At 41.7% G+C, this 15,267-nt stretch overlaps 1 protein-coding gene across 1 annotated transcript in view; it reads right to left on the bottom strand.

The window, feature by feature from the left end:
* Positions 1-15,267, bottom strand: part of rnf170 (ring finger protein 170) — a 34,352-nt gene that overhangs the window by 12,609 nt on the left and 6,476 nt on the right. Inside the window, exons 3-4 of the mRNA XM_033021445.1 lie at positions 11,260-11,347; positions 9,259-9,367 (exon numbers count right to left, since the gene is read on the bottom strand). Of these exons, the coding sequence (XP_032877336.1) occupies positions 9,259-9,367; positions 11,260-11,347 (197 nt within the window). The remainder of the gene's footprint in view (positions 1-9,258; positions 9,368-11,259; positions 11,348-15,267) is intronic.

The raw sequence follows: 15,267 nt of genomic DNA, 5'->3' as shown, positions 1-15,267 counted from the left end.
GCGGTACCCCACTAGTCACTGCCTGCCATTGTGAAAAGGACCCGTTTACTCCTACTCTTTGCTTCCTGTTTGCCAGCCAGTTCTCTATCCACATCAATACTGAACCCCCAATGCCGTGTGCTTTAAGTTTGTTTACTAATCTCTTATGTGGGACCTTGTCGAAAGCCTTCTGGAAGTCCAGATACACCACATCCACTGGTTCTCCCATATCCACGCTACTAGTTACATCCTCGAAAAATTCTATAAGATTCGTCAGACATGATTTACCTTTTGTAAATCCATGCTGACCTTGTCCAATGATTTCACCACTTTCCAAATGTGCTGCTATCCCATCTTTAATAACTGACTCTAGCAGTTTCCCCACTACTGATGTTAGACTAACTGGTCTGTAATTCCCCGTTTTCTCTCTCCCTCCCTTCTTAAAAAGTGGGGTTACGTTTGCTACCCGCCAATCCTCAGGAACTACTCCAGAATCTAAAGAGTTTTGAAAGATTATTACTAATGCATCCACTATTTCTGGAGCTACTTCCTTAAGTACTCTGGGATGCAGCCTATCTGGCCCTGGGGATTTATCGGCCTTTAATCCATTCAATTTACCCAACACCACTTCCCGGCTAACCTGGATTTCACTCAATTCCTCCAACTCCTTTGACCCGCGGTCCCCTGCTATTTCCGGCAGATTATTTATGTCTTCCTTAGTGAAGACGGAACCAAAGTAGTTATTCAATTGGTCCGCCATATCCTTGTTCCCCATGATCAACTCACCTGTTTCTGACTGCAAGGGACCTACATTTGTTTTAACTAATCTCTTTCTTTTCACATATCTATAAAAACATTTGCAGTCAGTTTTTATGTTCCCTGCCAGTTTTCTTTCATAATCTATTTTCCCTTTCCTAATTAAGCCCTTTGTCCTCCTCTGCTGGTCTCTGAATTTCTCCCAGTCCTCCGGTATGCTGCTTTTTCTGGCTAATTTGTACGCATCATCCTTCGCTTTGATACTATCCCTGATTTCCCTTGTTATCCACGGATGTACTACCTTCCCTGATTTATTCTTTTGCCAAACTGGGATGAACAATTTTTGTAGTTCATCCATGCAGTCTTTAAATGTCTTCCATTGCATATCCACCGTCAACCCTTTTAGAATTAATTGCCAGTCAATCTTGGCCAAATCACGTCTCATACCCTCAAAGTTACCTTTCTTTAAGTTCAGAACCATTGTTTCTGAATTAACAATGTCACTCTCCATCCTAATGAAGAACTCAACCATATTATGGTCACTCTTGCCCAAGGGGGCACGTACAACAAGACTGCTAACTAATCCTTCCTCATTACTCAATACCCAGTCTAAAATAGCCTGCTCTCTCGTTGGTTCCTCTACATGTTGATTTAGATAACTATTCTGCATACATTCCAAGAAATCCTCTTCCTCAGCACCCTTCCCAATTTGATTCACCCAATCTATATGTAGATTGAAGTCACCCATTGTAACGGTTTTGCCTTTGTCGCACGCATTTCTAATTTCCTGTTTGATACCATCTCCAACTTCACTACTACTGTTAGGTGGCCTGTACACAACACCCACCAGCGTTTTCTGCCCCTTAGTGTTTCGCAGCTCTACCCATACCGATTCCACATCCTCCAAACTAATGTCCTTCCTTTCCATTGCGTTAATCTCCTCTCTAATCAGCAACGCTACCCCACTTCCTTTTCCTTTCTCTCTATCCCTCCTGAATATTGAATATCCCTGGATGTTCAGCTCCCAGCCTTGGTCACCCTGGAGCCATGTCTCCGTGATCCCAACTATATCATAGTCATTAATAGCTATCTGCACATTCAACTCATCCACCTTATTACGAATGCTCCTTGCATTGAGACACAAAGCCTTCAGGCTTGTTTTTACAACACTTTTACCCCTTATACAATTATGTTGAAAAGCGGCCCTTTTTGATTTTTGCCCTGGTTTTGTCTGCCTGCCACTTTTACTTTTCACCTTGCTACCTATTGCTTCTACCCTCATTTTACACCCCTCTGTCTCTACGCTCACATTTAAGAAACCCTTTCCCTTTAACTCCATCCTCCACTATCCCATTCGACACCCCACCCCCCTTATTCAGTTTAAAACCACCCGTGTAGCAGTGGCAAACCTGCCTGCCAGAATGCTGGTCCCACACCTGTTAAGATGCAATCCATCCCTTTTGTACAGTTCCCCCTTACCCCAAAACAAATCCCAGTGATCTAAGAATCTAAATCCCTGCCCCGTGCACCAGTTCCTCAGCCACACGTTCAGGTCCAGTATCTCCCTGTTCCTGCTCTCGCCAGCATGAGGAACTGGAAGCAAACCGGAGATAACAACCCTGGAGGTCCTGCTTTTCAGCATTTTCCCGAGTTCTCTAAAGTCACGCTGCAGAATATTCATCCCCTTCTTTCCGACATCGTTTGTGCCGACATGCACTACCACTTCCGGATGTTCACCTTCGCCCTTTTCTGCACTCTGTCCGTGACATCCTGGATCCTGGCACCAGGAAGGCAGCACACCATCCTCGCATCCCGCCTGTTGCCGCAGAAACCCCTGTCCGTACCTCTCACAATGGAGTCTCCCACTACAATGGCGTTGCCTGCCTTAGGCCTTTTTGGTTCTGGCTCAACAGCCCTATTCGCATCGCAAGCCAGTCCGCCGCTCAGTGTAAACACGTCTTCTGTCCCGACAGCTTCTAAGTGGGTGAACCTGTTCACAAGAGGTACAACACCCGGGGACATTGGCATTCCATGCTTCCCTCCCTTTCTCACTGTCTCCCACCTTCTCTCTTCCAGTACCTTAGGTGTAACAATCGTACTGTAGGACTTGTCAAGGAACGACTCCGTTTCTTGGACGAACCGGAGGTCATCCACTTGCTTCTCCAGTTCCCCAACACGGCCCTTCAGGAGCTCTACCTGGATGCACTTCTCGCATTTGTAGCAGCCAGAGGCACCAGCGGTGTCCTTGACCTCCCACATACTGCAAGCAGCTTGCCTGACATCTCCTTCTTTCGTCTCTACCTCTCAAGCGTATTGCGTGGTCTCCTCTCCGAAGACTCTCGAGCCAAAGACTCCCACTTTTCTCACAGGGAACTTCCCTCACATAATCCATCTTTTACTGATCCCCTCATTTATCCTGTACTGAACTCACCATTCATCCAGTACTGATGCCGTCAATCCCGTACTGATCCACCCCATTCAACCGCACTGACATCCCTCGCGCTATCCCCTCACAATTTTACCTATTGCAACCAACACGCACTAATTCCCCCCCCCCCCCCCCCACAATCCATAAAGATGGATTAATTAAATTGTGAACATGTGAAACATTAAAACCGCAGTGTTCGATTGTCACTGCTACCGATGACACGTTATTACAGAATTCATTTTAACGGCAAATCAATGCTCTTAATATGGAGTATCAGTACTGTTATTTAATAAGCAACATTCACAACTATACGTTGGATTTATCCAGGTTTTACTTCTAGTCGGTCATATACATCACAAATTTGGTCAGGAAATATTTCAGTTGAAATTTTAACGTTAATTCTGAAGTGGGAATGATGGAAACCGCATTTATCAAAAAAAATGTTTTAATCTGGTGCATACAAACTGGGTATCTTCATTGCTGTTCACAACACATACATTTAATCTGAATGTCCGGTAATGTGGCGTTTTGACACCTTTAAACATATTACCAAAAGAACATTTGCTGCAGTTATGTCCTTTGGCCATCTCTTGTCAGTTAGTGTAATGTTTAACATGTCAGATGGGTATAGTCAGTTTTAACAGCTATCATAAAATGCCTTTAGAAATTTCCTTGCAACCTGTATATTTTGTTGTGGATAAATTATGTGGGAAGCGAGTGTTTCTGAACCAATAGCAATAACGACCCATGCTATGGCCATGTCATGATAATTTTCAGTCCTTCACAGAAAACATGCTTGCATCAATCTGTAGTGTGCATGGTTAAGCATATATGTTACCATGGTCCAGGATTTATTGACGCAGGTTGATCATACGCTGAACAATCCAACCACATTTTTGTTGTGAAGTGGAAAGAAATAATAGAATTGCATTAATTGCAATGTGTAAAAAGAGTTGAGATACTGTATTGTAACTTTGCTGCATGTCATTGTGGTATATATCTTGTCTTGATTGGTGAATATATTTAGTTTGTGACTTTATTTGAAGCAGAAATAATATGTGAATGCTTCATTGAACATAATTCCGACCGAGCACATTATCGCACGCATCATGCAAGCCGTCTTAAATTGACCACCTAAACTGTCATTTGGTAACCTAAAAAGCTGCCAGAGTTGCCCGGCTGGCAACAGGGAAAAAAAGTTAAGTGAGAGCCCTGTATGAATATAAATACAACCATTTTAAAATTAATACACCGGGGAAGTGAGAAGATGATGCAGGATGAATTTGCATTGTTCATTCCTTAATGGATTCTTCAAGGAATGGTGCATCAATTGGACCTGTTTGTACCTGTTTTCCCAATTGCCACAAAACATTGAAATAATTTGGTCTGAGGCTATGCCAATTTGCAAATTCCTCTTCTCTCTAATCACTCTCATATATTTGTGTACAAATTTTCATCCCATCTTTCTCCATTTTTAATGATTTGTTCCTCTTAATAATTTTCAATGTAATCATTGATCCATACAGTATATTTATTAGATCTGTGTTTCCTGGTTCTAGTTACATATTTATCCTACATGCTTAGATGTATAGCATTAAAAGTATGTAGAACTACCTGATGAATGAAATATTCCAGCCATCAATTTGTTTAATCCCCGTAATGCCCTACTGACCCTTTTAAAATTATAACCTAGACTCCTCCTCTTCAACTCTTCTAAATCCCAGATCAAACTGAACTTGATGAACACGTGGTAGCAGTCTCCTTAGAGAGACCACAATTAGATTTCTGCATATAATGTGGGTCATGATTAATCCTATTACATCACAACATGTACTATTTCAACTTTCTTGATTGAGCAATAGCCCTGATTACTTGTATTAACAAATCCTAGATCACAAGTATGTTCAATTTATATACGTTCTGTTTTCATGTACTTTTATTATTTCATCACAAAATTGTCTTGCTTTTCATCATGACCCAGTAATCCGATCACACAGTCAGCTACTTCTACATAAAAATTCCCAATTTGCAGCTTTATATCAGTTTCTACCTGTATTACTACCCTTGTTGATTTATACAGTGTCCTCCATAATGTTTGGGACAAAGACTCGTCATTTATTTATTTGCCTCTGAACTCCATAATTTGAGATATGTAATAGAAAAAAAAAAATCACACGTGGTTAGAGTGCACATTGTCAGATTTTATTAAAGGCCCTTTTTATACATTTTGGGTTCACCATGTAGAAATTACAGCTGTGTTTATATATAGTCCCCCCATTTCAAGACACCATACTGTTAGGGACACATGGCTTCAGAGGTGTTTGTAATTGCTCAGGTGTGTTTAATTGCCTCCTCAATGCAGGTATAAGAGAGCTCTCAGCACCTAGTCTTTCCTCCAGTCTTTCCATCACCTTTGGAAACTTTAATTGCTGTTTTATCAACATGAGGACCAAAGTTGTGCCAATGAAAGTCAAAGAAGCCATTATGAGACTGAGAAATAAGAATAAAACTGTTAGAGACATCAGCCAAACATTAGGCTTACCAAAATCAACTGTTTGGAACATCATTAAGAAGAAAGAGAGCACTGGTGAGCTTACTAATCACAAAGGGACTGGCAGGCCAAGGAACATCTCTACAGCTGATGACAGAAGAATTATCTCTATAATAAAGAAAAATCCCCAAACACCTGTCCGACAAATCAGAAACACTCTTCAAGAGTCAGGTGTGGATTTGTCAATGACCACAGCCTGCTGAAGACTTCATGAACAGAAATACAGAGGCTACACTGCAAGATGCAAACCACTGGTTAGTTGCAAAAATAGGATGGCCTGGTTAGTTTGCCAAGAGGTACTTAAAAGAGCAACCACAGTTCTGGAAAAGGTTCTTGTGGACAGATGAGACGAAGATTAACTTATATTAGAGTGATGGCAAGAGCAAAGTATGGAGGACAGAAGGAACTGCCCAAGATCTAAAGCATACCACCTCATCTGTCAAACACGGTGGCAGAGATGTCATGGCCTGGGCATGTATGGCTGCCGAAGGTACTGGCTCACTTATCTTCATTGATGATACAACTGCTGATGGTAGTAGCACAATGAATTCTGAAGTGTATAGACATATCCTATCTGCTCAAGTTCAAACAAATGCCTCAAAACCTATTGACCGGCAGTTCATTCTACAGCAAGACAATGATCCCAAACATACTGCTAAAGCAACAAAGGAGTTTTTCAAAGCTAAAACATTGTTAATTCTTGAGTGGCCAAGTCAATCACTCCATCTGAACACAATTGAGCATGTATTTTATATGCTGAAGAAAAAACTGAAGGGGACTAGCCCCCAAAACAATCATAAACTAAAGATGGCTGCAATACAGGCCTAGAAGAGCATCACCAGAAAAGACACCCAGCAACTGGTGATGTCCATGAATTGCAGACTTCAAACAGTCATTGCATGTAAAGGATATGCAACAAAATACTAAATATGTCTACTTTCATTTACATGGCATTGCTGTGTCCCAAACATTATGGTGCCCTGAAATGGGAGGGGGGGGGGGGGGGACTCTGTATAAACACTGCTGTAATTTCTACATGGTGAAACCAAAATGTGAAAAAATGGCCTTTATTAAAATCTGATAATGTGCACTTTAACCACATGTGATTTTTTCTATTACAAATCTCAAATTGTGGAGTATAAAGGCAAATAAATAAATGATGGGTCTTTGTCCCAAACATTGTGGAAGGCACTGTATACTAACCTTCCTGATTAGAGAGTATTAGCAATATAAAATAGTTTGGATGATAAAGTAGTTTGTAGATTATACAAAAGTTGATATGCTATTAATAGTAAGAAGGAAAGTTTTCAAATGCAGGAAGAAAAAATATGGTTTGATTGGCTGGACATAAAAAAAAGACAAATGGAATTTAAATCTGGAGAAATGGGAGGTATTCATCAGGGGGAATGAAAAAGGGCAAGGGAATATACAATTACAAAGAAAGCTCACCAATGCCACTACTTCCTTAGCAGATTGAAGAGATTTAGTACATCGTCTAATGCTGTCTCAAACTTCCAAAGGTGTTCAGTAGCATCACTGCCTGGTTCGATAACTCAAACACCCAGGAATGCAGGAAGCTGCAGGAAGTGGCAGATGTTGTTCTGTCCAGCATGAGTATTGGTCTCCTCATCATCAAAGGGATCTACAGGAGGCGCAGCCTCAAAAAGGCAACTAATGTCATCAAAAACCCACACCACCATGGCAATGCTCTCACCACAATGCTGCCATCAGGAAGATGGTACTGGAGCACGAGACCCGAGAACCATATTACACAACCCTAATCACACCCCTACATCAGCAATGACACTGTTTCTGAATGAACTTCGTACTTCAATTTTGCACTATTATGGCCTGGCTACCCAGTATCACTGATTATTAGCTTATTCTACTATAAATTATTGTATATTTATTTATTGTGTTATTACATTAATTGCCATGTAACATTGCAGCAAGTAAAAATTTGATTTGTTTCATTCCCAGTGTATATAATATTTAAACTCTCTTGACTGTCGTACATATTGAGTGCTCTAGATGAGTAAAATGATTAAGGGGCGTATTGTGGGAGTTATGGAAAGAATTGAGTTGTTCTTCTTTCTTGTCATGAACATGGCAGCTCCTCATTCTATGGGAATTGAACTTTACTCCAGTGAAGTTTCTCTTCTGTGCTAGGTTAACATGTCTGGTCACACTGACCCACAAAGTCAACAACGTGAACACCTGCATGATTTGTGTTTTTAATAATAATAATAATATATATTTTATTGTCATTGCACGCCAGTGCAACGAGATTTAGTGTATTGGTGATAGGGACATACTTTTGAGGGGAAAATTACAGTGCTGGATCACGAAAGTTAATGTGTAAACAAGATAGATTTTTATGGAACAGGAGGCTTAATTATGCTAGTAAGAGTCCTGTTATGATCTGTAGAACCAAAGAGGATAAATGTCTAAAATGTCCTGATTTTAAATTGTCTGACAATAATCTTAGTGTCCGTAATAAGGTAAAATATCTAGGGCATTTTATTACAGAACAAATGACAGATGATGAGGATATTTATAGGCAATGACGCATGCTGTATGTACAGGCGAATATTCACTTGCGTAAATTTGTTGCGTGTGCAGATGCGGTGAAGATGTCGCTATTTAGAGCATACTGCACACCACTCTACACTGCGCACCTGTGGTCGAACTATGGAAAGACAAGTTTGCAGAGACTAAAGGTGGCATATAACGATGCCATGAGAACACTGCTAAGGAAACCTAGATGGTTTAGTGCCAGTAATATGTTTGTGGCTGCAGGAGTCAGTACTTTAGAAGCTATCCTAAGAAATCACATGTATAAATTCATTTGCAGGATAAATGACTCTTAAAAATGTAATTATTGTGGCCTTGTCAAACATAAGGGTTAGCACTACATGCTACGAATCCCAGCTGTGGAGACACTGGTATCGTTGTAGGACATTGATCATTCTTTTAATCTGGATTTTTAACTCATGTATTGTGTTTTAAAAAATATATAATTTATGATGCTTTTATGTGATATACTAAGATTTTATATGTATTTTATGATATTTTTATGTAATGTTGACCCTTGTCTGGACCTCAAGTCCGTAATAAAGTTTATTATTATTATTAATTGAGGCGTATACAATTATAGACTCAATAGGGTGGAATTATCTCCCTTCAGCATTCATTCAAAAAATGAGGGCAAAGATTCAAGGAAAAAAGGGGAAAAAAGACTCAGATGGTGGTAGGGAATCAGCATCTAAAACAGTAGTTGCGGCAATAGTCCCCATCACATTTAAAAAGTACTTGGTGTACACAAAAAGCTGTGAAGTGTTGGGTCACGCACCTTGTGGTGAAAGATAGGATTAGGTTGTATGGTCTCTACAACCAATGCTGACACAATGGGCTAAATGTCTTCCTTCTGATGTAAATCTAATTGTTTGAGATCGTCTCAAGAGGCTGTAGTTTAAACCAAATAATCTAACTCAAGTACTTGAAAACCTTTCCTCATGTCTATTTTAATTAAATAATCACATACCACAAAAAAGGTGGCCACAGTTGGTTTCAACAGGGAATGCAGCCAGCTGTAAGCAGACTGGACAGGACATGTCAGTGTAGAATTGATGGCGATCGCTTTCAAATGCATCCTGTAATATTAAATAATGCACAATTAGTAGATTTGCTGTCAAAGACGTGATTTTCACATAATGTAATATTTTGTTCATATGTTAAAAATAATCTAATTGCTTCATTCTACATTGTTCTTTCTCTAAAAATAAACAAATTATTGTTTGCAATAGACAATAGGTGCAGGAGTAGGCCATTCGGCCCTTCAAGCCAGCACCGCCATTCAATGGCTGATCATCCACAATCAGTAACCCGTTCCTGCCTTCTCTCCATATCCCTTAACTCCGCTATCCGTAAGAGCTCTATCTAACTTTCTCTTGAAAGCATCCAGAGAACCAGCCTCCACCGCCCTCTGAGGCAGAGAATTCCGCACACTCACAACTCCGTGTGAAAAAGTGTAAAACGCATATCTTCTAATAGTGAATATAGTGGGAATACAGTGAATACTACCATGAGAAAAAAAAACTACATTCACACTATTTATTCCACTCATGATTTTATAAGATCACCCTGCAGCCTTTTTTTACTCCAAGAAATAAAGTCCTAGCCTTCCCATCCACTCCCTATAATGGCTCAGGACCTCGAGATCTGGCAATGTCTTTGTAAATTTTCTCTGCGCTCTTTCCAGCTTAACGCATTTTTCCTATAGCAGGGTGACCAAAACTCGACACAATATTTCAAGTGTAGCCTCACAAGCGTCTTGTACAACTGTAATATAATGTCCCGACGTCCAACTCAATTCCCTGACTGATGGTCCAGCGTACCAAAAGCCTTCTTCACCACCATATTTAACCAAAACGATACTTTTTGGGAACAATGTACTCTTAGACCCTTCTGCTCTATAACATTCCAAGGACCCTACCATTCACTGTGTAGGTCTTGCCCTGGTTTGACATGGATGTAACTTATTTCAATTAAACTGCATTTGCGAGTCCTCGGCCCACGACCAGCTGATCAAGATCCCACTGTAATTCTTGATAACCATCTTCAATGTCTACGATAACATCTATTTAACCGTCATCTGCAAAGTTACTCATCATGCCTTGTATTCTCATCCAAATCACTCATACTGATGACAAGCAGCAATGGACCCAGCACTGATCCCTGAAGTACACCGCTAGTCACAGGCCTCCAGAAAAAAAAAATAACATTCCACCATCACATTCTGTTATCTATCAATAAGCCAACTCTTCATCCAGATAGCTAGCACTCCCTTGATCCCATATGATCTAACCTTCCAGAGCAGCCCATCATGTAGAACCATATCAAAGGCTATGTTGAGGTCCATTTAGATTAAGTGTATGGTTATGCGCTCATTAACGTTCTTGGTTAGTTATATATTACACCTCCTGGACGCTAACAATTGCTTTTTACATCTCCCATGATGTCCTTCCTTTCAGCAGCTCATACACAAGTGAAAACCTCTGAATTTCCTCCAAAGTTCTAGCTATAGGCTCTCCATTATCTACAAACTTTAATGTCCACACCACTTGAGCCTGAATGCCTCTATCCTCAGTCGGGCATCAGGACTGGATGAAGAGTAGGTATTATGCAATAATCTTAACAGGATGGCTCATCACCACCTGCTGCACAATGAATTAATTAATTAGGGAAGTAAACTCAATGATATACTTAAAATCAACAATGAATTTGCACACAGGTAGATCTAATTATGGCACGCAGTTTTTGAAAAGAAAAACTGTTTAAATTAGAATGAGATCTGCTTATGTACTTAAATAAACAGATGAGCTTCAGTTTAATACACCTCCAAATGTACAGTAATTCCATGTTGCATTAACAATTTTCAACAACATGATTTGATTATTGATTTAGCTACAATAGATTTTTCTGCAATTAAATGTCAAAATATACCAGATAATATAGTGAAGTGATTAATGAATGAAAATCTTACCTGGGAATTTAAAGCCTCAGCTTGGAGATGTTGTCGGAGCTCCCTCACACGCTCCTGGTTCTCAGGGTGGATGTTTTGCTGCTCAGTTCTACAAGAAAGCATATCAAATAATAGCTCTATTAAATAGCACAAAAATAGATTTGACATATTCCTGCAAGGCACACGACATTATTATATACTTATCATGTGTACCGAAATATAGTGAAAAGCTTTTTGCCTGTTATCCAATAAAATCTTACAATACATAGTATATGAAAGTAGAGCTAGAAAGAAAAAGAAACATAGTGTATAATATAGTGTGATTGCAAAGAAAGTGGAAATAAAGTGCAGGGCTCTTTTAATATTTAATAGAATTAGAAAGTACAATGGGTTCTTTATCTCCCAGTTAGGGTCCACATATAAGACGATCAATTGAATAATTTTACAATCCTTCACTGTGTTTAAAAAAAAAAAAAAGTGTAGGGTACTCAGTAGCACACCTAAATCCACAGCACAGGAGCAGTAGACATTTGGGAATTTGGCAACCCGCTGGTTGCCCTCAAAGTCATATACTGTCTTTACTTTGAAATACATCACTATTCTTTGATCATTGCTTGGTCAATATGCGTGTAGAATGTTAAAGTAGCGGCATATCAAAGCAGTGGCACAATTACCTGCAAAAGGGAAATGAAAGATAGTAATAATTGCACACATCTTGAAAATATAATCACTACATCCATACACCATCAAAATTGAATTAGCCTTATGTTGGTTATCTTTGCACTACACCAACACCATGTTCCCAGCAAGATCAAGGTCCTGATCCTGGATTATTACCACAATTTCAGGCTGAGGGTGACTTCTGGGTCAGAAACATCAGAGTGGCATCGGATTGGAAAAGGAATAATAACGGGGCTGCACCATTTCTGTTATTCTTTTTGCTCTTGCCATGAACATGGTGGCCAAGTAAGCCGAGGTGGAATGCAGAGGCCCCCTAACCAAGTCTGGTGTACGACAGCCCCAATAAGAGCTTTTATGGACGACCTTACCATCACCACAACATCGGTCCCAGGAAGTAGGTGGATCCTACAAGGTCTTGAGAAACTTATCACCTGGGCAAGGATGAGTTTCAAGCCAACAAAGTCAAGGTCCATGGTGCTGAAGAAGGGGAAGGTGACTGACAGATTCCACTTCTTACTATCCGGAACTGCCATTCCCTCCATCACTGAGCAACCTGTCAAGAGTTTAGAGAAGGTTTTTGACGAAACTCTGAAAGACTCTGCCGCCATTCAAAAGTCCATCAAAGACCTTGAAACCTGGCTCACCAAAGTCGACAAGTCGGGTCTGCCAGGCAGATTCAAGGCCTGGATCTATCAGCATTCCATCCTGCCCCGAGTCCTGTGGCCTACGCTGTTCCATTGACCACAGTCGAGTCCCTCGAAAGGAAGATCAACGGCTTTCTTCGCAGGTGGCTTGGCCTTCCCCAGAGCCTCAACAGTGCAGCACTGTATGGGACTCCGTGAGGCTCCCATTCAGTGGCCTCACGGAAGAGTTTATGGTGGCGCGAACAAGAGAAGCTCTGCAGTACAGGGACTCCAGGGACCAGAAGGTGTCATCGGTTGGCATCAAGGTGAGAACAGGGAGGAAATGGAGGGCGGAGAAAGCACTGGAGGTGGCAGAGTCACGCCAAAGGCAAAAGGCATTGGTGGGAGTCATGGCAACTGGCAGAGCAGGTTTGGGATACTTCCCTAAGACACCGGTTGGCAAGGCCCGGGGCAAGGAGAGACACCATCTAATCCAGGAAGAGGTCCGAGCTGGTGTGGAGGAAGAGCGTGTGAGCAGGACAGTGGGGCTCAGGCAGCAGGGAGCGTGGACAAGGTGGGAGAGCACACCACAGCGCAGGATTACCTGGTCAAACATCATGCAGGCAGACTTCCAGCGCATCCGGTTCCTTGTCCAAGCAGTCCACGATGCCTGACCAAGCCCAGCAAACCTCCAAATCTGGGGCAAGAGCGAGGCACCTTCCTGCCCACTTTGCTCTGGAAGAGGATCATTAGAACATCTCCTCAGCAGCTGCCCAAAGTCCCTTGGGGAAGGTCGCTATCGGTGGCGCCATGACTAGGTGCTCAAGGTGGTTGCTGAGAGCATAGCCACTGCCATCGGTAACAGCAAACACCACCACACCCCAAAGAAATCAATCACTTTTGTCAAGGCTGGAGAGAAGCCTCGACCACAACCAAAAACAAGGACAGGCCTCCTCTACACAGCCACTGACTGGCAGCTGCAAGTCGATCTGGGAAAACAGCTGAAATTTCCACAGCACATCACAGCAACATCACTCCGGCCAGACATGATCATCACCTCCGAAGTGACAAAACAGCTGATCATTCTGGAGCTGACAATGCCCTGGGAAGAGCGTATTGAAGAGGCTAACGAGAGGAAAAGCGCAAAGTACCAGGAACACGTGGAGATGTGCCAGGACAGAGGCTGGAAGACATACTATGAGCCCATAGAGATGGGCCTGTAGAGGCTTTGCAAGACGCTCACTCTGCAAAGTACTCAACCAGTTGGGCATTACGGGGCTGGCAAAGAAGAGGGCCATTCAATCCGCAAGCGAAGCCGCAGAGAAAGCCACTAGGTGGCTTTGGAATAAGAGGATTGATCCGTGGGCGGTTGCTGCTGGGACGCAAGTCGGGGCTTGATCAACCCCGGCTGGGTCGCCTGGGTGAGGGTGTCTGATGTTGTGAGACCTGAAACACCCGATGACCCCAGGTCACATCACTGAGGATGCATCCCAGCACATCTAGAAGATGTATCTTTCACACTGAATTTATGCTTTCTTTATCTTCATTTCAGTTCAACCGTCTTTAAAAATTATCCAATTTTAGTAATTTCAATGGTTCAATGGTTGCTTTGTTTTAAATCACATATACCAACCTACAATAAAATACTTTTTTTGCATACAGCCCAACAAGACTATCACCATACATAAGCACAATCCACTGATTAGTATAGAATGTACAGAACTGCCCACTGAGACAATAAGCACGAGGCGGCATTTTAAAATCCCAGCTGCAGCTGGCTGCAAGTCAGTTGCAGCCGTTGCCTCCATTCCAGTTGCCGTGTGACCCATTGTCCCTCTCCTTGCATTGCCCTTGTTCCCTAGGAACCGCTTCCTGCAGCTGACCTTGAGGACGCAGAAGGCAACATCCCCTGGTTCTTCTTATCGGGCCCTTAATCCAGCGTCCACCGCCCTCCATCCACCTCTCCATGGCTCCATGGCAGGCAAGCCAGGCCTGTAGTTGAAACGCAGCCGCGACTCGCAGGGCTTCCCTCTCCGGTTGGGATACCAGTTCTACGGCAAGTGAGCCAGGCCTGCTGTTGGGATACGACAGTGGCATGCCGGAATTCTGTGATTACCTCTTTTGCAATGTCGTTTTTGAAATCCTTTAGCTCTTCTTTCTTCATCCCACATTTAAAAAAAATCATCTATTTTGTCCAGCTTTCCTCGTTTAAATATTTTCCCAAATAGAATACATTTGAAACAAATAGCCCATCATGAATTTGCATACTCATAAAGATAATGGAGAACTGAGTGCAACATTTGATTTCTGGGTGGAATTTTTCCACAAAGTAAATAAATCAATATTAGGAAAAAGTTATGATGCAGGGTAGGATGCAAATCCGGATGCATGGTCTCAACGCAGAAAGTCGACTTGCACATTTTGTCTCCATTCATGCTGCTTCACTGGCTGAGTTCTTCCAGCACTCTATTTTTTTTTTCTGATTCAAGCATTGTCCTAGGACTCGGGGCAGTCTCTTTTGAAAAATAATTTTTTTGCCTTTTTTCCCCCACTCTATTACTTACAAGACACTTTTATGTGCTTTAACCAGTATAAATCCATTTGTAAATGAGATTTAACTCCTGTTCTTTCATTAATTAGAGGGGTGGGAGATTGTAACCTTCACATGGTCCGCCCTGTTTTGACGAATGCAATCATACTGGCGTGCACAATCAAATAAGATCAA

This window comes from Amblyraja radiata, chromosome 1, assembly GCF_010909765.2.
Source record: "Amblyraja radiata isolate CabotCenter1 chromosome 1, sAmbRad1.1.pri, whole genome shotgun sequence".
Taxonomy (NCBI): domain Eukaryota; kingdom Metazoa; phylum Chordata; class Chondrichthyes; order Rajiformes; family Rajidae; genus Amblyraja; species Amblyraja radiata.
Note: the sequence above shows the minus strand (reverse complement) of the source record. Positions and strands in the feature narration are given on the sequence as shown.